We start from the raw sequence: 21,889 nt of genomic DNA, 5'->3' as shown, positions 1-21,889 counted from the left end.
AGCTCACTGAGGGAAGAGGCCTTTCCCTGTGACACCCCAGCAGAAGGGGCTGCTGGCAAAGAGACACCACACAACAGCAGGGACGGTCAGCAAAGGTCTCTCTCTTTATTGCATGTGACAGGAGAGCCCCCCACCACCACCATGACCAAGTCCCCCCACCTTTGGAATCCAGCCAGGGGCCTTGCAGCTGGAGTACGCACTTGATGGGCAGTGGGGCCAGAGACAGCGTTCTGTGGGCATGACCCTGGGAGGTTCATGGTGGGCTGGGGAGAGAGCTCCAGTCCAGAGCGAGGCAGGCCCCCGCTGGAGAGAGACAACAAGAACACAGCCTCCCCCAGGAGGGCAGGCCAAGCCCCGGGTGGGGTGCACAAGTGGCCCTTGAGGGGAGGACGCAAGCTGAACACCAGGCCCGTAAACAGCAGCCGCCACTCACTCCCAACTCACCCCTTGAACGGGGAGGGGAGCTACTCCACTGGACGGGCAAGCCCTCCTCGGTTTATGCCCAGAACCGCTGTGCCCCACATACTCCCCAGCACCCACCCCACCACCGGCCTCAAAAGTCCTTCCTGGACTGCGGGGGGTGGGGTGGGGTGGGGGCCGGTGGCAGCAGCAACTCAAGCAGGCACCAGCCCTGGGAGAGGCAGAGCTGGCCGTGAGCATGAGCCAGGGGGCAGGAGCCAAGGATGGGGCTGAATGGAGAAGAGGAGAGCTTGTGCAGCGGCAGGCAAAGGAGCGACACGACTGTTGCCAGCGCTGCCGCTGCTGCTCCCTGAGCAATCAAGGCAACCGAGGGAGCCGGCCGGGGCTTTGAGAGGGTCCCCCTGTGCAGGGGCCTGGGGGCAGCTGGCAACCCAGCTCCTAGTGCCCAGAGATGATGGCCAAGGTCCAGTCCATGAAGGCAACCGTGGCCTCCTGCAGGTAGGTCCACGAGGAATGGGCAACACTCGCCAGCTGTCTTCTCAAGCAGTCCCAGGAGCCTTCGCCACTGGAAGAGGGAACAGAGCCCCGTGAGAGGCCGGCCCAGAGGCTGGTGCTGGCCTTGGGGCCTCTCGGTCCATGCCACTGGGGGCCCCGGGCCCTCCCCCATCAACCTGCCACCCCGGCCCTCCTGTCTTGCAACGCAGAGCGCCACCCACCCCCGAAGCCCGAGGGCAAGTGGAGAGGCCGCCACTCATGGCCCCGCAGGAAGGGGAGCAAGAGGCCCCCCTCTGGCGAGGAAGAGCCCGCAGTCCTCCGAGACTGCGGGCACTCTTCTTCTGGGCTGCTCCGGGCACTAGCAAAGGCCACAGCCTCGTGGTGAAAACCCACCGGCCGTGTGTCCTATGCAAAGAGAGCAGCCCGAGAAGTGGCTGGGCGGGGCTGAAGAGCTGGCTGGGGGGCAGGGGCAGGGGGCTGGAGCCCCTCTCGCCACCCACGCGGCCTCTGGGAAAGCCCATCCTGCCCCTAAGGCACTTCTGGGCTTGACAGGCCGGCAGAGCCTCTCAGGGTGCTGGACTCTCCCGGGGATGCCAGCGCCAGCAGCCTCCCCACGGCGACATCTCTCCAAGGGAGGCTGCCTAGCACACCCCTCCAGGCTCAGCCCCGCAGCAAGCCCTTCTCTGCCCGCCCTTCCTCTTCTCAGTGTCTGCATGGCGCACCTGCAGGAAGCCACCCAGAGTTCCCAGACCCCCTCCAGGGATGCAGCAACCGAGTCCACGGCTGGCAGCACATAGCTCCGTGCGAGGAAGAGCAGCAGCTCCTTGAGGTACTCGGCCAGGCGCAGCACAGAATCTGGAAGCTGAGTCTGGAGCTGGAGGGAACAGGCAGGAGGCAACGGCTGAGCAGGGCCACTTTCTGAGCCGGCTGACCGCCAGGGACGCCCCCACCCCAGGCAAGAGGCAGGCCTGGAAGCCCTCGTGGGTCAAGCACGGACCAGACCCCAGGCTCTCAGCAGGCAGCTGGCAGGCCATGCTCTCTTGATCTCTTCCCCAAGGGCTCAGGGCGTTGCCAGGCGGTGTGGGAGGACGCACGGGCCCACAAGCCGGGAAGAACTCACAGGGACGGAGAACAGGTCATAAGAGACGTAAGCTTTGGGCGGCATAACAATAGGTAAAATAAAAACCAACCAACCAACAAACCTGGTCCCAGAAAGAGAAGAGGGGAAAGGGGGTGCGGGGGGGGGGATTTGGAGACCACCAACAGCAACTCTGAGTCTTCTTGGGGGGTGGGGAGGAGACACCCCAGAAGGGGTAACGCCCTACTGCCTCAGGTGGTGTGGGTCTTCACCTGCCTCTGACTTCTGTGCCCGAGAGTGGCTTTTGGGGAGGCCCAGCTGCCACATGGGCCTCCGGGCCAGCGTTGGGACACGCTCCAGGGGTAGGCTGCCCTCCTCGATTCCCCACCACTTGACAGATCTCTCTGTAGGCATCGTTTGCATGTGGTCCAGAGGTGCTGCTGCTGCTGCTGCTCTTGCTTCATGTCATGGGGTGGGGGGGGGTGTCAATTAGGGTATTTTGCTGCTCTTACATCCCAGCTGCTTTGGGAGCCAGCTGCCTGGAGAGCAGCAACCCCATCAGGCCCGCCGCCCCTTTCCTGCCCCCCCCACCTCAAACACAACCCTTGCTGCTGAAGTCTGTCTTGCTGGCACGGCCCCCCGCCCCTCCAGCTAGCAAGCAGGTTGGGCAACCCCCTCACCCATTCGATGAGGCTGGGGAGGCGGTCTCGGAGCCAGGCTAGCTGAGTCGAGCACTTCCCCGAGACGAACGTGGCTGCTTCGCTGGCCTTTCCCCAGGCCAGCTCCAGGTTTGGGCCCAGCACGGTCACCAGGTGCAAGCAGTAGAGAGGCACGTTGGCTTCTAGCCAGCTGGAGGGAGGGAAGACGGGATCAGGCCCAGGCCCGTCCCCAGGGCTGCCCTCCCCCAGCTTTGCCGAGGACCAGCCTGGAGCTGCTCTTGAAGGGACGCGCCCCCCCCACCCCACCCCCCCGAGCCGGCTAGGCTGGAAGCCACTGACCTGTATCCTTTCATCGAGTAGTGGGAGGCTTTGTTCCAGGCTTGCTGAGAAGCAGAGAGGATGCCAGAAGAGCGGAGGACACGAGCAGAGGCCGACGCTGGGAAGGAGAAGGGCCAAGACGTGGCTGGACAGGCCAAGGGAGGCTCTTGCCGGAAAGACCTCCAGTCCGCCAGGGGTCCTGAGAAACGCCCCCCGGGCAGCAGCAGGGCCTCACCTTGGAAGGAGCCGTGCGTCCTGACGTCGTGCATCAGGAACCCCGCAGCAAACACCAGGAGAACCAGCAGCAGGCGAGCCCAGGGAAGCCCCCGGGCCTTCCTCTGGAGCAGCAGGTTCTAGAGCCGCAACGGGAGCAAGGGGGAGTCAGGGCTGTGCAGCCGGCAAGCAGGCCCCAGGATCCCCCGGCGGCACCTTCCCGGCGTGGAAGTTACCTGGCAGGCCGCTCTGCACGCAGCGACATCCGGGGCACTGCTGGGCCCTTTCCCGGCCAGCTCTTCGTGGCTGGCTTGGAACGCCTGAATCGTTTCCTGCAGAGATTTCCGCAGCTGGAAAAGAAAAGGACCACCAGCGAGGGGGTGACTCCGGAGTGAGGCACAGGGCAGCCACGGGCCGCAAGTTCCGTCTGGGAGAGGAAAGTGGGGGGAGCTGGCCTGCCTGCTGGAGGGCAGCAGGGCGCCCTGAGCCAGCGCCTCGAGCGGCTGCTGGGACTCCACACAGGCGCAGAGCGATGTGCTTGACCTCATGCAGAGGCACAGTACCAGGCCAGGAACTACAGCTGCAAGCCTATGCACACTTACCTGGGAGCAAGCCCCTCTGAAGTGGGGCTTACTTCTGAGTAAGCATGCAGATTGTGCTGAAGGGGAGGGGCAAGGTCCTGGCCAGCCAACAGTGAGGTCCTGCAGAAGCACTGCCTGCCCACAGCCCCGCCCTGATCACAGCACCATCCCAGCCACAGGCTTACGTTGGGTGATAGATGAGACATGCCAGCAGAAAGGTGGCCCAAGATCGACTAGCACGGGGGTCCCAAGAGGGGACGCAGGTCCCCTCGGGGGGTCCTCGGGGCCCTGCTGCCTCTCCACACGGAAGCGACACAACTGGTTCCCCACCTGCGAAGCGGGGGCTTGAAGGCAAGGCCTCCTCCGCAACGGGTCCACTGCAGACGGCCGTCCTTTCCCGATGGGCTGCCTGCAGGCTGAAGCTCAGGGTGCCTCCTGCCCTGCAGCCTGGCAGGCCTCAGAAAACTAGCACCGAGTCCTCCCACTGGAATTCGTGGGAGCCGCCTGTCTTGTGGCAATATTTGAAAGGGGCGGACGGGCACACCCCGAGAGAGACTCTCTCTCCTGTAGCGAGCTGAAGTTCTGCCACAGGAGAGGTGCCCTTGTCAAGAGAGACTGGGAGCTCCCCACACGCTGTGACAAGCGCCTGCCCCCCCGCCCCCAGCCAGTGGGGGGGTCATTGCCCTGATGCCGCCCAGCTTCCTCAAGCCCAGGCCCCCCCCAAGAGGCAGGCACCACAAACCTTTCGGGAGATGCTGTCCCAAGACTCTGCGAAGTGGTTCAGGAGCAGGCTGGGGGAGCAAAGCCAAGAAGGGGTCTCAGAAGGGCCTGCTCCGGGGCAGGCGCTCTGGCCACACGACGGCCCTCCACAGAACCGATCTCACGGCAGCCGCCACTGACGCCGAGACCTCCCCTCAGGCCCTCCTTGTGGCCGAGACATACTGAGGGGACTCGGCAGGAGGACCGTCAGGCGGGGGGGGACCCAACCAAGCCCCCGGGCCTGCTGGCTGGGCCTTCAGCAGAGCCCCTACGTTTCCAGAGAGCCCCACACCCCGGAGTGGCTTTTCAGCCGGGGACTCCGAAGCAGAGCCCTTGCTGGGAGGCACCAGGACGTTGCCAAGCGGCAGCGGCAGCGGCTCCCTCGGCCTCTGGGTCACTGGCAGCAGCCTTCAGATGCAGCCACCGATGCAGCCAGCAGGGTCCCGACCAGACTCGCTCGGCGCCACGCAGAAGAGCACAGGCAGCAGAGCCCCCCCCCCCGCCCCATCCCACCTGGACTGCAAGAGGTGCTTGGGGTACAGCTGCCTCCAGACACTGAAGCTGAGAGGATCCAAGCAGAGGCACTCCGTCAGGCAGGTCAGCAGCTACGCAGGGAGAGAGCAGAGGCCGCTCAGGCCGGACGGTCCAGCGCCGGGCCCAAGAGCTTCCTGGGGCCGTCTAGGCTGCTGCGGGTGGGTGCAGGGGGGCGGGGCCCAGGGCATTAGCCGAGCTGCTCTCCCCCCCCACCCAGGGCCTGGAAGACCAGATGCTGAGGGGCAAGCCCGTGTCCCCTCCGGGTAGTCTCTTGGGGAGCGATTACCTTTGGGATCTCACGGGCACAGAGGTCTGGAAGAGCCCCCCGCCCCGCAACAGTCCCTAGGCAGAACCACCACTAAGTGGGCTCTCTGGAACGGCACGGCGGCTGCAGGGCTCCTTGGGAGGCATTTGCTCTGCCGCTCACAGGCGTGGCCTTTTGACACACTCTGTCAGGAGCCGGCCTTGAACTGCCAGGCTCCAACTCAGGCGCCTTGACTCTGGCTGGCAGCAGACTAAACTCCTGCCAACTGAGTGGGTGAATTCTAAGCAAGCACATTTGCATATCCAGAAAACCAGCAGTTCTGGAGCACACACACGCTTGCCTTCGGAACATTAACAAGCTAAGACTCCCTTTAGAAGAACTGGGGCACACTTCAGCGTGGCACTACGACGAGAATTTCAAACACACACATTGCTTCACATCTGCAGAGCGAGCGAGCGAGCGCGCACACACGCAGCCCAACAAGCACAAGTGTGCCCACCTGCCTGCTGCTACCGGGCACCCTTCCCGGCTGGCACAAGATGCCTAGCAGGCCTCCCTTGCAAGCGGCTCTCTTGGGTGCCAAGCGAGGGGGAGGAGGAGGTGGTGGTGGTCAGGGTGCGAGAACGGGAGGAGAGCAGCGTCGGGAGGCCACAACTCCCTAGCCAGAACCGGGCTTGGCAACACCAGCAGGCAACAGCTCCTCCCGCCAAGGGAGCCGCAGCGATTCTAGGAGGCAGCCTGCTGGCTCTGCCTTTGGCAAGGCCCTGCCCTGGAGCCCGCCTCCTCGTCAAGAGGGGCTTCAGCCGGCTCCGGGGCCCACTCGCCACAGGCTCCCCTCACCTCCTCCTTCATGTCAGCAGGGCAGCTGGGCGTGGTCCGGGACAGGAAGGAAGGGAAGTAGGTGTGCAAGGTGGTCTCGGGCTTTGCCCCAAAGGCCAGCACTTTCAGCCGGGGATACAACTGCCGAAGCTGCTCCTGCAAACTGAGGAGAGAGAGGGAGACACATCAGCCCCCAGGAGAAGCATGAGGCACCTCCACGGAAGGCAAGGGCCAGACACCCAGCAGGCAGGCTGGTGGTGCGTGGGGGAAATGCACCCTGCCAGGCAGAGGAGCACGTCCGCCTCCAAGCACCCGAGCAGAGCAAACCAAGCGGGGCAAGGTGAGCCCCTGCCCCAGCGGCCATGGGGGCAAGCAGGAGTGCCAGGCCCAGCCCGGGGCACCACTTCTGCACCAGGGAGAGCAGCCCCATCAACAGCCCTGCGGCCAGGAGAGGGAGGGAAAGGCAGCCACAGGCGGAAAGCCTTGTGGCATGGCTCGCTGCCCCACTCGCAAATGGGTCAAGGGCCGCACCATTGCCCTTCGTGCCCCAGAGGGCAATCCGAGGGGCTCCTGGCCCTCCAGAAGAGACAACCGGGGTTGGGGGAAGCCCCTTGCTTTCTGAGGCTGGAAGCCGCTTGGCTCAAGTATGTTTGCAAACTGCCCTGAAGGTCTAAGGTGTAGAATCAGAGGAAAGAGAAAAGCTCAGCGGACCTTCCTGTTCCACCAGAGACACTTGGAGGCCTCTTCCACCCGCACAGGCCATGCAGAGCCCTCCGGTCTTTGAGGAAAGGAACAGCAGACAGCCACTTGCTGCCCACACAGGCTGCCCACTCCTCTACCCCTCCTGCCCTACCTGGGGGAGAGAGAGTTGTTCGGCGTGAAGGCAAAGTCCAAGAAAGGGAAGAAGTCTTTGGGTCCAATCATGCCAAAGCCTTTCGTCAAGCTGGGGTGCATCCTGCCAGATACAAAGCAGTGCCAGTCAGTTTGGAGAGCCCATGTGCCCACCAACCACATCACGGGGTGCAGACCAATCTTCTTTGTTTGATGAAGTTCATGGTTTTAAAAAAATTGTATTTTTCCAAAAGCAAAGTAAACCATTCTAGTTAGAGAACACATACAATTCAAAGCACCCCTAAACACAGAAAAGTAACAAACAGATAATGTCTGCATTATTTGGATCTCTCGGCGACTTTCAATACTATTGAAAGCCGCCTGAAGAGGTTGGGAGTGGGAGGCACTGCTTTGCAGTGGTTCCACTCCTACCCCTCCGGCAGGTTCCAGATGGGCGTCCCTTGGAGACTGTTGCTCTTCAAAATCTGAACTTTCATATGGTGTTCCTCAGGGCTCCATTTTGTCTCCAATGCTCTTTAACATCTACATGAATCCACTAGGACAGATCATCAGGAGGTTTGGTGCAGGGTGTAATCAGTATGCTGATGACACCCAAATCAGTTTCGCTATGACATCATCATCGCCATAACCTTCCTAAACGCCTGCCTGGAGGCGGTGATGGGCTGGATGAGGGATAATGAACAGACTGAATCCAAATAAGACGGAGGTACTTATTGTGCAGGGCCAGAACTCAGGAGAAAATGTTGATCTGCCAGTTCTGGATGGGGTCACACTTCCCCAGAAGGAACAGGTATTGTCTGGGAGTACTTTTAAATCCAAGCATCTCCCTGGTGTCCCAGGTTGAGGCGGTGGCCAGAGGTACTTTCTATCAGCTTCAGTTGATACGCCAGCTGCATCCGTTTGAGATAAACAACCTCAGACCAGCAGTGCATATGTTGGTAACCTCCAAACTGGACGACTGCAATGTGCTCTATGTGGGGCTGCCTTTGTTCGTAATCCGGAAACTGCAGTTGGTACAGAATGTGGCAGCCAGGTGGGTCATCTCAAGGAGACCATATTACTCCTATACGAAAAGAGCCATACTGGCTACCAATAATTTTCCAGGCAAAATACAAAGTGCTGGTTATAACCTATAACACCCTAAACAGCTTAGGGCCTGGGTATTTAACAGAACATCCTCTTTGCTATGAGCCCCATTAAGATCATCCAGAGAGATCCATCTGCAGTTGCCAACAGCTCATCTGATGGCTATAAAGGGACGGGTCTTCTCTGTTGCTGCCCTGAGACTCTGGAATGCGCTCCCTGCTGAAATAAGATCCGCTCCATCTCTGACAACTCTTAAGAAGTCTTTAAAGACACATTTATCCACCCAAGCTTTTTAACTAGACTTGTGGTTTTAGATGTTTTTAAGGTTTTACTTTTTTAATTTAAGAAAATTAGCACAGCCCTGCTGGATCAGGCCCAAGAATGCCCATCTAGTCCAGCACGCTGTTTCACACAGTGCCCCCCCCCCGATGCCTCAGAGAAGCCCACAGGCAAGGGGCGAGGGCTTTCCCCCCTCCTGCCATTGCCCCCTGTTGCAACTGGTATTAGCAGCATCGTGCCCTGGATATATTGTGCCTATATCCAGACTAGCTGCCATGGATACTCCTGGCCTCCATGACTTTGTCTAAGCCCCTAGACAAAAACATTTTTTTTTTTAATGTTGCTGTAAACTGCCCAGAGATGGACATTTGGGGTGGTATACAAATCTAATAAAAATATAACTAGAAAGTAGTCGGAAGTTAAGTTTTGCATTAAAAGATTGTTGAACAAGTGATGGCTGCAGGTTGGAGAAAGACTCACTGCAGCAAGTTAGAAAGCTGTGGGTTTGCAGCTGGAAGGCAGGCACTGGCTAGGGGAAAGAGCCTCAACCAGCTCTAGAGAGAACCGGGTTGCCACGGACTGGCATTCAGAGTTGGGCTTTTAGCCAGCCTGACTTGTTAGGTGCCTGACCCATAACAATACACCCAGATCAACTCCATCCCTGGATTTCCAGAGCTTGGATACTAGAACACAGCAGCCAGTCCTGCTCAAAAGATGGAAGTCCTGGGGACATAAGCCTGCCCCAACCCAGTCTGCCTCATTCCCAGCCTGATGCTATTGGTCACAAGCAGAGACTTTTAGGAACCTCATTTCCTGGCCCAGAAGATCTCACAGGAAGATGCTCAGCAGTCCAAGAACCTAGCCTGTGTGTTCACCACCAGGCTCTGCAGCTTTCGGACGGACGAGACAGCCACATCGGCCTCTGGGACACTGGGTGCACAGCTGCTGAATCAGCAGCCAGACGGACCACTGCCTAGACCAGACCTCTACCTCCTCACCTCACAGCAGCCAGCAGGGAAGGGCCACAAACCTCCGGAACAAACCTGAAGCGGTGAGCTGTGCTAGGTTCCAGGACTGCCAAGCCGGGGGAGAGCTGACCCAAGGCTGTATCTGGCTGCGCCCTCAACTCCAGCCAGGCCGCTCTGGCTCTCTCTCTGGACAGAATGACCCACTGCTCTCCCCACCAGACACTGCTCACCTGGCGCTGGGGACACATGGCTGCACTGAGGTGAAGGACAAACCTGGGGCATGTGGGTGGGAAAGGAAAGGAGGAGGACGACAAGCCACTGACAGGAGCTCCAGAGCCACTGGGCCAAGCTGGGGTCCTCCTTCTCCCAACCCGAAGTTGCAGCAAGAGCCAGCCCGCCCCGCCCCGCCCCGCCCCTCCCCCCCACCCCCAGCAACTCACATCAGTAGCCGGTCCAAGTAGGCCATGGCATAGGGAGCGAGAGATCGGATGCCCAGCACCGGAAGCATCACGCTGAGCCAGACTGCAAAGAGAAGAGGGAGCACCAGAGCACTCGATCAAGGGCTCGACTCCTCGCCCGAGTCCTGCCGTTATCCCACCTCCCTGCCAGGATGGAACCCGGGGGGCCAAGAGACGGCCGAGCAAGCCGTGCTAGGCCGCACTCATCACGGCAGCGAGAACAGGGCCCCTGAGCTACCCTGTCAGAGAGACCAGCACGGCTTTCTCTCACAGCGGGAAATCCCTGAAACCCACCAGCTGGGATTTCTGAAAACATGCCAAGCAGTAGACCTGAGGGGCAGGGGCAGGGGCTCACCCCCCGCCCCAATGGTGTGAAGAGCCTTTGCGAATGGCTGCTTTGGTTTCTGTTTTGGGAGGCCGACGCACTGGACACACAGCGCCATGGTACCAACTGCACCAGCCACAAAGGAGAGAACCTCCAGGGTCACCTGCCCAGCCCCCAATGGATTCCAAGGGATGCCATACAGCCGCTGCTGCTGCCGCCAACATTGCAGCTGGAATCCGTTTCCACAGCCCAAGGCCTCGAGAGCCATACACAGCTGAAGGCTGCCTTCAAGCACACCAATCTGGCCGCCAGCTGCAACCCCGGGCGGAGGCCCTGCTCCGTGCTCACTGCCACCCAAAGCGCGGCCAGTCTCATATTATTGCCATTTAGACAGCTTACTAGCTACTGGTGGAATCTGCTTGAACTCAAACTGCAGTCGTATCCTGGCGTGTTCACACACTAGAATTTGCCAGCTTCAGAAGCAACCACCACCATCAACTGGGGTTTGTTTTAAGCCAGGAACAGAAGCAGCAACATTTCCTCATGTTGAGAGCCATGGAGAGCCAGCGTGGTGTCGTGGTTAGAGTGCTGGACTAGGATCAGGGAGACCTGGGTTCAAATCCCCATTCAGCCACGATACTTGCTAGGTGACTCTGGGCCAGTCACTTCTCTCTCAGCCTAACCTACTTCACAGGGTTGTTGTGAGGAGAAACCTAAGTATGTAGTACACCGCTCTGGGCTCCTTGGAAGAAGAGCGGGATATAAAATGTAATTAGATAGATAGATAGATAGATGTGTGTGAACAGGAGGAGGACACAAGCCTGGGGCTCATACCAGTCATGCGAAGCAATGGATTAGTATCACATCTTAATTTGTGTCAACCCTGCACATTCTCAGAACCAAGTTCTAACCTGGTGCATGAATTCCCAGAAAGGAAGCAGAGTGCAATCCCAGCTGGTTTGGACCTCCAGTTCAGAGCCAGCCCCGCAAAAGGTTAAGAATTGTTGAGCCCTCTATAGTCCAAAAGCAAAAGGCCAGTCAGTTTCCTTGCTAGCCTCTCAAAGGAGGTCACCTCGCAGACAGGGAAAGGACAGGAGACGTTCCTCACCAACGTGTGGACAGAAGAGGGTCTGTTCTTCCCACATTTCTATGGAGGCTCATCAGCTGTGTGGAAATCCCAGCTGTTGCCACACACACCCTGGCAAGACATGGCCCCTCATCCTTCTGCAAAGTTATGCAGATCATAACTATGTGCGGATCAGCCCACAGGAGGCTTCGACTTTTGACTACTAAACCAACATTCATCACTCCTTTGCCTTAAGAAGCTTCTCCCATTTCACTCAGGAAATCATCACTTTTAGGCCCTCAGTCAGAGCCTGGAAGATGCTGGCCAATTGTGTCTTTTTGTTGGCAAGTTATTCCTGTCTAAAGACAGCAGCAGTCCAGGGAGACAGAACAGGCGGCCGTCCAGCATTCTGCAGGACGCTTCAGAGGGAAGCTGCCATAGGGAAAGCATGTGAGAGATTAGCTCTGGGAGGCCAGTGCAAGAACTCCGGGTGCCCTTTCAGGGCCAAACAAGGCTGGAGCACCCTGGTGCCCCTGAAGGAACCACCTTGCTGACCTCCTTCAGTGCCTCATCTGAGACGTCCCTGCTGTCCTCACCTTTCAGTCCTTCTGCAAGATCAGCAAATCCAACTTGCCCCAAGGCCCACATGACGGTGAGGCATTTGGCCGGTCGGTTCTGATGGGACCTCAGCAGCTCAAGATACTGAAGGGGGAAAGGCACAGACAGACCCATTGAGCGCAACACTCCCAGATGTTTGAGAGCAACACTCCCCACTTTTCGTTCAAACAATCCTTGCCAAAGTGGGTGACTTCTCCTGCTGCATGGCTGCTGTTCCAGGCATTGCAGGCCCGCCCAGCCAAATATGGTCTCTTCCAACTGGCAGAAAGGGAAGAAGAGAGCTGGTCTTTGGGTGCAGTGTTCCCTCTCACAGGGATTCCCAGATGTGGTTGGCTGCAATGGCTTTGGCTTGGGAACTATGCAAGCTGTAGTCAACAACATCTGGGAAGCCCTGTGAGAGGGAACGCTGTTCTGGCAGCCAGCATGAACGGTCTCCTTTGCTAAGCAGGGTCTGCCCTGGTTTGCACTTGAATGAGAGACTACATGTGAGCACTGGAAGATATTCCCCTTAGGGGAAGGGGAACAGTACGGAAGCACTGCTTGGCAGTGGTTCCACTCCTACCTCTGGGGCAGATTCCAGAGGCTGTCCCTTGGAGACTGTTCTTCAAAATCGCAAAGTTTATATGGCCTCTCCAGGGCTCCATACTGTCTCCAGTGCTTTTTAAAATGGTTGCCAAACTGGTTCCTGGCAAGGGGGACAGTGATGGAGGGCAGCGAAGTGAGACAGAGGGCAACAGTTCTGTGTAGACGGGGCACGGGGGCAGAAGAGTGCTGAGCTGCATTCGCTACCGTATACTTTTAGTGAGCCCTGAGGCTGCAGCATGATTCACCAGCCCAGGAGAACAACAGAGGACTGGATCCTACTTCACGGAGCCAAGAACTCAGCACACTCCAGGCCCTCCAAGACTGAACACTGCTGAGCTGCCCTCCACCACCCACAGATCTTGAGGCAAGCAAGAGAGGAAAAGCCCTCCCAGCTGGCCTAGGCGATCCCGGCAGCTCACCTTACTCAAGTGTGCGGTGGCAATTTTAGGCCTGTCCAGTAGGACCGCCTGTATGCAGATCCTGAATCCGTGCAGCGACTCTCCTGAAAGGCAAAGCAGGCAGTGAGGGCAGCCCTTTGCAGGGCATACCCAATACCCACCCGTGCTGCTTGCTCCAGCCCACACTGAACCCCCGGCAGAGGCCAGGCAGGCAGCTCAGGCAGGGCCACCTGCTCCCAGGCCCGGGCCTGGCTGCCGCCATGGGGTTGACCGACACACGGCAACTCTGGGTAAGCAGGCCTGTTCCCTGGCAGACCTCTCTCCCTGCTCCCGGGAACTGTCGATTCCCCTCTTAAACACGTCTCCAGGAAGCACCCAGCTCACACTCACACCTTCGTTCCTGGCCCCACCTCATTAGAGGAAACACTTCCACCCGCCACCCTGGGGGCCTTGTGCGGCTCTTGTGTCTCCCCACAGTTGGCCAAGGGCTTCCTCCTTCCTGCTCTGGATCTCAAGCAGGCACCGTCTGCTTGGAGCCCCCCATGTCTGGAGACTCCTTCCCACAAAGCAACCCCCAAGACTTTCAGCAGATCTGCCCCTCCTTTCATCGCAGCACGACTCATCTACCCACTGGCTCAGTGGGCAACCATGGCCACTCCGAGTGCCTCCCCAAGCAAGACACGGCTGCTGCTGCCGCCACCGCCGTGCTCCCACTCCGGCCCTCCGCCTGCACAAGAGTCCCAGAAGACTGAACCTTGAACAGCAGGTTATTTTTGCGGCGCTCTGCTCTGATCTCACCAGGAGTCTTGTCCAGCTCTTGCAACATGGTATAGATACAGTGGTCAAAGAACAGCTCCAGGACAGCCCCAGATTTCGACAGCAGGGACTTGATGATGCCTCTCAACTCCTTGCTCGCAAGGCAATAGGGATAGTCTGCCAACACAAGCAGGGCAGAGATGTGAAGGAAGAAAAGAAGGAGTTTCGCCCTCCTTCCTGGCCGCTTACTGCTCAGAGAGCTTCCCCACTTCCGTCCCTAGAAACAACCCCCGCCATGACTGCCCAAGCAAAGCTGTTCTCATGCCCCATGAGCCGCAGCCCTGTGGCTCCGGATAGCACACCCCTGACCACCAAGAGGCTCAGCCAACCTGGAAAATGCCATCCAGAAAAAAGGACACCCCATGCCCCCGCAGAGACAGCTTGACAAAACCACACCTGCAGCTTCCCAGAGCAAGGCCTCTATTTCTGACAAGCCCTTCCACTGTCAATTTAGTCTGGATATCAACAGAAAAAGCACCACTGAGGGGAGGAGCAGTTTCTCAGTTGGAAAAGTCAATGCTCATGAAGACACCATGCACGTCAACGGAACTCTGCTCCCATCGGCTCTAGGCAGAACGGCCGGGGAGAAGCCTTGCAGGGCTCCGAGGAGGCGGTGAGGGTGCTGCCGACTCCTCCCTTCACAAGTTCTCCTACCAGCCCCTGGCTTTACTCTCAGGGACAGGGAGCCCAGGAGCCTCACACCCAGGGGAGATGCATGTCGACAGAGTCCCCAGCATCCGGGAGACTGCAGAAGAGTCCAACTGCAACCCTGATGGTTTCAGCCATGTCTAATTTGTAAAAAAGCAAGTTTTGAATCCTCATGGCCAAAGGAGGAGGTTACCAACACACATTCAGCAAAAAGGCAACGAGAGAAGTCTGGGTTAGAATCGGAGGAGCACCAACCCCAACTCCTCTTGCCTTTGCAAACCTGTGCCACGATGCCACACCTTAACAAGAATAAAGGTAAAGTGTGCCGTGGAGTCAGTGTCAACTCCTGGCGCCCACAGAGCCCTGTGGTTGTCTTTGGAAGAATACAGGAGGGATTGACCATTGCCTCCTCCGGCGCAGAATGAGATGATGCCTTTCACCACCTTCCTATATCGCTGCTGCCCGATAGAGGTGTTTCCCATGGTCTGGGAAACACTCCAGCGGGGATTCGAACTGACAACCTCTGGCTTGCTAAGTCAAGTCATTTCCACACTGTGCTATTAGGTGACTAAATGTGCTAACACCAAACACAGAATTCTGAAGACAGCTTCTCGGCAACAACTGTGCAACCATACCAGTTCAGGAAGCGAGCCAATACTAGGACATTCCCCTCAGTTTACAGAGTCCAGTCCAACTGCAGCATTTTGAGTTTTCTGACTGCAGAGTTCCTAAACCTGCTGACGAAAGCTAATCAAAATGCTGCTTACTGACATCTCTCCCACTTGCTCTTCTAGGGATCATCACCAGCTTAGCAAGTCAGAATGCTGTGCAGAAAGGTGGGAAGGCAACAGGCCAGCCCCATGCCAGGCAGACCCTCCGGGCGCTGCGCTCCAAAGCAGACCACCCCACTGCATGATCGACAACAAGGCAGTTCCAAAGGCACCACTGACCATGTGGGTGCTGGCTGAGTGTGGGGTCGCTCTTTGGGGCCTGCAGCGCATAATTCAGGTACCCCGCCAGGTCTTTGACCCACACAGAAGGGTTCTCGGGAAACATGCTCAGGCTCTTATCCAGCTCCTTCTGGAGTTCTGACAAGTCGAGCTAGGAATAAAAAGTTAGAATGAACACCCTGGAAGGCAAAGGCCAGCAGTTAGATGAAAGCACTTCCTCGTGTTTTCAGGTTTTGGAACTATTCTGCAGGTGAACTCAAGGAGGCCAGATATTGCTCTCCTCCACCCCACCCTGCAATTACATCTCAGCCCCTTTGGCCTTGAAAATCTGACTTGCCTATTAAGACTGGAGAAGAGAAGAACTAAAATTATGAACTATCATTAGGGCAAGATGCCCTAACCCTAACCACCTCCTTGAGTCATGAATCGAGTGCACCAAAGCTGCTGACTAATAATAATAATAGTAATAATGATGATAAAACTTTGTTCACCACCTCATAACAAGTTGTTCTCTGGGCGGCTCACAACACTGCATTAAAGCATGAAATAAAAATGCACAACACAGTACATCATAACAGACCAGACTAGAAGGGACCCCTGAAAGTAGCCAAGGAGCAGTGGGGGGCAGGGGCGGGGTCCACTTCTTCACGTTAACAGCATTAATAGGCAGGTTCCAATAAGTTACCCCAATTTCTCCACGGAAGAGGGCCCTTGTGGCACAAAGGAACGTGTTCAGTTCCACGTGGGCCACATCCCCCAGGGTTAGACTAAGCTGACCAGCCTGCACTAGGATTCTTCCCCTGCACCACAACCTTCGACAACATGTTCTCCATTGTGGCTCCTTCCGTCTATAGCAGAGGCAGTGATGTGCTTACTGCTCAACCCTGCCACATGCATCCAACTGGTTCGAACAGAAGCTTCAATGACAGATGAAGACTCCTTTCACAAGAGAATACTTTTCCAGTCTTTGTTGCAAGAATGCAGAGTCTTGTGGCCCTCTAAAGAGCTGTATTTTAGAATCAGTGTTTGTGGACTAGAGCTCCCTTAAGCAGAGAGGGACATAAGAGCAGCCCTGCCGGATCAGGCCCAAGGAGGCCCATCTAGTCCAGCATCCTGTTTCACACAGTGGCCCACCAGATGCCTCGGGGGAGCCCACAGGCTTCCAGGAGCACAGGAAGCTGCCTCTGAGAAAGCTTCGGCCACAAGCCATGTGCTCGTCTTTAAGGAGCCACAAGTCCCTTTGCTGACACAGGAGGCGGGATCCCTCCTCCTCCTCCGGGCGAGCCCAGCACTGCCCTTGCCTGGACAGGTGGTGAGAGCCCGTCGCTCTGGGGAGCAGCTTCCCTGCGCAGCGGAGGAGGGCGCAGCCAGGAGGGCCGGCTTCAGCAGCCCCCCAGCTCGGGCTCTCTGTCCTACACTGCCCCTTCCATACCCACGGGCGCGCCGGGGGGGCGGGGGGGGGCGGGCAGCACTCACAGCCTTCAGGGCCTCCTCCAGGGTCCGGAACTGGCCTTGCTTGCGCCCCGCGTCCCCCGGCGGCGGCTTCTTGGCGCCCTTCCCGAGCGGCGGCTTCTTCGGAGGCGGCCCGGACGGCGGCGGCACCTGCTCCTGGTTCTGCTTCTTAGGCGCCTTCTCGAAGCCCCGCTCAAAGAGGGTTTCCGAGGCGGCCAGGGGAGCAGCTGCGGAGAAAGGAGAAGGAGGCGGCGGCGGGCCCGTCAGCAGAGGCGGCGGGAGGCAGGGAGCCGGAGCCGGAGCCCGAAGGAGCAGGGCCGCCGCCGCCGCCCCCGCCCCCCTTGGGGGGCCCAGGAGGACCAGGCTCTGCAGAGACCTTGGGCGGCCGCACGGAGTGGCGCTCCCGCCCCCGAGGCTGCTGCTGCTGCTACTACGGAACACGAGGACCGGTTCCGCAGCGAGGAGCAGCTGCCCGCTGGCGCCGCGGAGGCCGCCTGAGGCCCGTGCCTCGTCCCCTCTGTCCTCCGGGCTCTCCCGCCGCCGCCGCCCGCGCTCTCTGGCCGCTCAGCTAGACTGCGCCTGGCCAGGGAAGCTCCACTCGGCCGGCCCACGCACCTGGCGGCGCCAGCCCGCGGCCCCCGTTGGCCTCGCCCAGCGCCTTCCGCCCCGTGGTGGTGCCGCCGCCGGGGCCCCTCCGGGAGGGCTTACGCACCACCTCCCAGCGCCCTGGGGCGGCCATCCCGTCCGGCTGAGGCGCGCCCTCGCCTCTTTCGCGGACCAGAGAGAGGAGAACGCAGCGCGCCTGCGCGGTCGCAGCCGTGCCTACACTGGCGCTTGCCGCCCGAGGGCGGCGCTGATTGGCCAACCCGCCCCCGAAGCGCGAGCCCGCGCTTGACGCTGCTTCTGCCACGTCTCCGCCGGGCCCCGCCCCAGAGTCACGTGGCAAGGCAGCTCCGCCCTCCTAGGGAAATGCCCGAGTAACCCTACTCGTGAGCTGGTTCCGGGAGCTTCCGGTCTGATACCGGAAGCCGCTCCTTGGTGGCGGAGAGAGAGAGAAGCCGGGAGGACAACAAGCCCGCCCTGCGGTGGCCTCTCTGTCGCCGTCAGCGCCGCTCGCTTGCTCGGGGGGGGGGCGGCGCCCCGGTGGCCCCCCGGCCCTCTTATCCTCACCACCACGCTTGATTAAGCCGGGAAACTGACCTGCCACGGGATGCTTGTTTCTTGTGTTTAGAAAGATCTCTATACCGCCCAAAACCTGCGTCTCTGGGCGGTTTACAATTAAAAGCATTTAAAACCTTAAAAACCTTTAAAACCCAAGATTAAAACTCTATGATCCAATGCAATGAACATGGATCGTGGCCTGGATATGGTGGGGCCTGGTGGCCACTAGCTTGGATGGCTTCGACTGACTGATGAAGTGATGCCGTCCCGTCGGTGCCGACTCTTAGCGACCACACGGAGAGATTCTCTCCAGGATGATGATCCGCCTTCGGCTTGGCCTTGACGCTCTCTCGGAGGTGCCTTCATGGCTGTCGCCATCGAGTCCATCCACCTGGCTGCTGGCCGTCCTCTTCTTCTCTTGCCTTCAGTGTTTCCCAGCATGAGGGACTTCTCAAGGGAGCTGGGTCCGCACATAATGTGTCCGAAGTAGGATAGTTTGAGCCTGGCCATTTGTGCCTCGAGTGAAAATTCTGGATGGATTTGTTCTGTGATCCATTTGTTTGTTCTCCTGGCTGTCTTTAAGAGGGGATTAGACAGATTCACAGAGGACAGGTCGATCAATGGCTGCTAGTCGGCTAAGGCCAATTCCAGCCTCTCAGTCCCAGTGGCAGGGGAGCAGTAGCAGAAGAGGAGGCATCCCCTCAGCTCTTGCCTGTGGGCTTCCTGGAGGCATCTGGTGGGCCACTGTGTGCAACCAGGTGCTGGCCCAGAGAGGCTTCCTCAGGCCTGTTACCCTTTGGCTTGTCTCCTGGGGCTGGACTGCAGCTCTCATTACCCCCAGCCACAATTTACTTTACCGGGGGGGGGGGAAGGGAGCCCTGGGAGTACCCAAGTAGCTCCTCTCTCTCCCACCCCACCCAAGAGCCACGCTGCCTGCAGGCTGGCTATTGGTCAGGTACAGTGTGGTGCAGATAACCATGCAGCTGTACCTGATGAATGTCAGGAGGGATGGCGGGAGAGAGAAGCAACCTCCGAGCTGCCTCCTTTGGGGCCCTCCTGGCTCATTAGGAGGAGCACTACTGGGGGGCAAAAGTGTGTGTTTGGGCGGGTGAGCTGTGCCGTGCCCAGGTTTGACTTCTGAAACAGAGAAGGGGGCTCAGCTACTTTTGTAAGGGATGCTCCCCAACTTTGCCACCTCCCCTGGAGCTGCCCTGGTTTCTCTAGCCGTCTCTCTAGGTATCAGGGGCACACCAGAGACCATCAAACAGAACCCTCGGCAGCCCACTGTGACCAATTTGCTTTACATGTTGTGGATAAAATTACTCCTATCTGTTCTGACTTGGATGCCAAGGGCTTTGTGGCACCAGAACTGGCTGCTGCCAATGCACCGTCAGGTCTTGGATGGTTTTCAGGCTGTGTTGCGAGGACAGGCTGCTTGGAAAGCTGAGGCCTACCAAATGTGCCCGTCCCTTGCCCTTCATGGTTGGTGGAGGCTGCTAGGGGGAGGGACTGGGTCCATGGGTAGCGGTGGTGGTGAATGCAGGGGGTAGTCCCCCCTCAGTTGAAGGAAGCCGTTATTCAGCCCCTCCTAAAAAAAACCCTCATCGGTGTCTAATCTCCCCTTCTTGGGCAAGGTCTTGGAGAGCATGGTGGTGTCTTAGCTCCAAATACTCCTCGATTACTTGGATCCTTTCCAGTCTGTCTTCCAACCTGGCTATGGGATAGAAACTGCCTCGGTCGCTCTGGTGGATGACCTACCCGGGGGATAAGACAGAGGGTATGACTCTGTTGATTCTCCTGGACCTCTTAGCGGCTTTTGATACCATCAACCATGGTATCCTTCTGGGACGACTCTGGGTTGGGACTTGGGAGCACAGTGATATGGTGGCTTCGCTCCTTCCTGGAGGATGGTACATGGAAGGTGGTGCTAGGAGACACTTGTCCCACCCCTTGGTCTATGGCCTCTGGGGTGGCACAGAGATCTATTCTGCACCCTATGATGTTTAACATCTACATCAGGGATTCTCAGCCTTGGGTCCCCAGATGTTCTTGGACTTCAACTCCCATAATCCCCAGCCCCAGTGGCCTTTGGTTGGGGATTATGGGAGTTGAAGTCCATCAACATCTGGGGACCCAAGGTTGAGAACCCCTGATCTACATGAATCCCCTGGGAGAGGTCATCTGTGGGTGTGGGCTGCGGTGCCATCAGTATGCAGATGACACCCAGCTCTACCTATCTTTGATGTCAGCAGACACCAGGGAGGCAGCAGATGCTCTGAACCGGGGCTTGGGGGCTGTTCTGGACTGGATGGGGCCAAGAAACAAGCTGAAACTTAATCCAGACAAGACTGAAGTGCTCTGTGTCGGCAAAACTGATTATCTGAGTAGTGAGGTAAATCTGGTCTTGGATGGGGTCACACTCCCCCTGAAAGACAAAGTCTGCAGCTTGGGGGTGCTTCTGGATCCAATGCCGTCCTTGGAGGAACAGGTGGCAGCAGGGTGCAGAAGTGCTCTTTAACAGCTGTGACTCGAGGAGAAGTCAGACTCGACCCTCATAAGAACAGTCCTGCTGGATCAGGCCCAAGGCCCATCTAGTCCAGCATCCTGTTTCTCACAGTGGCCCACCAGATGCTGCTGGAAGCCACAGGCAGGAATTGAGGGCGTGCTCTCTCTCCTGCCATTACTCCCCTGCAACTGGTTCTCAGAGCCATCCTGCCTTTGAGACTGGAGGTGGCCCACAGCCCTCCGACTAGTAGCCATTGATGGACCTCTCCTCCATGAAGTTATCCAAACCCCTCTTAAAGCCTTCCAGGTTGTTGGCTGTCACCACATCTTGTGGCAGAGAGTTCCACAAGTGGATCACACGTTGTGTGAAAAAGTACTTCTGTTTGTTGGTCCTAGACCTCCTGGCAATCAATTGCATAGAGTGACCCCTGGTTCTAGTGTTGGGTGAGAGGGAAAAGAATTTCTCTCTCTCCACTTTCTCCAAACCATGCATAATTTTATAGAACTCTATCAGGTCTCCCCGCAGTCGTCTTTTTCTAAACTAAAAAGCCCCAGGTGTTGTAGCCTGGCCTCATAAGGAAGGTGCTCTAGGCCCCTGATCATCTTGGTTGCCCTCTTCTGCACCTTTTCCAGTTCAACCATATCCTTTTTAAGATGTGGTGACCAGAATTGTATGCAGCACTCCAGGTGTGGCCGCACCATAGTTTTGTATAAGGGCATTATAATATTAACCATTTTATTTTCAATCCCCTTTCTAATGATCCCTAGCATGGAATTGGCCTTTTTCACAGCTGCCGCACATTGAGTCGACACTTTCAACGAGCTGTCCACCACAACCCCAAGATCCCTCTCCTGGTCCGTCACCGACAGCTCGGATCCCATCAGCATATACTTGGATGTGGGGTTTTTTGTCCCAATGTGCATCACTTTACACTTGCTAACATTGAACCGCATTTGCCATTTTGTCGCCCACTCTCCCAGTTTGGAGAGATACTTTTGGAACTGCTCACAATCTGTTTTGGATTTCACTACCCAGAAGAGTTTGGTATCATCTGCAAATTTGGTCACCTCGCTACTTACCCCTGCTTCTAGATAATTGATGAATAAATTAAAAAGCACCGGTCCCAGTACAGATCCCTGGGGGACCCCACTTCTTACTTCCCTCCATTGTGAAAACTCTCCATTTATACCTACCCTCTGTTTCCTGTCTTTCAGCCAGTTAGCAATCCACACATGTACTTGTCCCCTTATTCCATGACTGCTAAGTTTCCTCAGGAGTCTTTGATGAGGAACTTTGTCAAAAGCTTTTTGGAAGTCCAGGTATACTATGTCAACTGGATCACCTTGATCCACACACTCGTTGACACCCTCAAAGAAGTCCAAAAGGTTGGTGAGACAAGATTTACCTTTGCGGAAGCCATGCTGGCTCACTCCCAGCAGGGCCTGTTCTTCTAGGTGCGTTACAAATTTATCCTTGAGGATGCTTTCCATCAATTTGCCTGGAACGGATGTTAAGCTAACTGGCCTGTAATTTCCCGGATCGCCCCTGGATCCCTTTTTGAAAATCAGCGTTACATTTGC

At 57.6% G+C, this 21,889-nt stretch overlaps 1 protein-coding gene across 1 annotated transcript; it reads right to left on the bottom strand.

Annotated features, from left to right (window-relative positions):
* Positions 1–712: 712 nt before the first annotated feature.
* Positions 713–17,507, bottom strand: TMEM214 (transmembrane protein 214). The gene is made up of 17 exons (XM_053250741.1): positions 17,258–17,507; positions 16,667–16,869; positions 15,191–15,341; positions 13,575–13,709; positions 12,798–12,880; positions 11,772–11,877; positions 9,767–9,848; positions 6,995–7,096; positions 6,163–6,304; positions 5,037–5,128; positions 4,507–4,555; positions 3,420–3,533; positions 3,206–3,323; positions 2,992–3,088; positions 2,674–2,842; positions 1,638–1,789; positions 713–985 (listed from the first exon to the last, which is right to left on the bottom strand). Exons 1-17 carry the CDS (start codon positions 17,379–17,381, stop codon positions 859–861), a joined length of 2,046 nt encoding a protein of 681 aa, XP_053106716.1. The 5' UTR covers positions 17,382–17,507; the 3' UTR covers positions 713–858.
* Between the last annotated feature and the right edge of the window lie 4,382 nt (positions 17,508–21,889).

Source organism: Hemicordylus capensis, chromosome 1 (assembly GCF_027244095.1).
Source record: "Hemicordylus capensis ecotype Gifberg chromosome 1, rHemCap1.1.pri, whole genome shotgun sequence".
NCBI lineage: Eukaryota > Metazoa > Chordata > Lepidosauria > Squamata > Cordylidae > Hemicordylus > Hemicordylus capensis.
This window is presented reverse-complemented; position numbering and strand designations above follow the sequence as displayed.

Coding starts and splice junctions, on each gene's coding strand:
- TMEM214 (XM_053250741.1), bottom strand. CDS start 17,381: ATGGCCGCCCCAGGGCGCTGGGAGGTGGTGCGTAAGCCCTCCCGGAGG. Junction 5,129..6,162: donor CTGCTGACATGAAGGAGGAG/GTGAGGGGAGCC, acceptor CTCCCTGCGTAG/CTGCTGACCTGCCTGACGGA. Junction 3,089..3,205: donor GACGCACGGCTCCTTCCAAG/GTGAGGCCCTGC, acceptor TCTCCTTCCCAG/CGTCGGCCTCTGCTCGTGTC.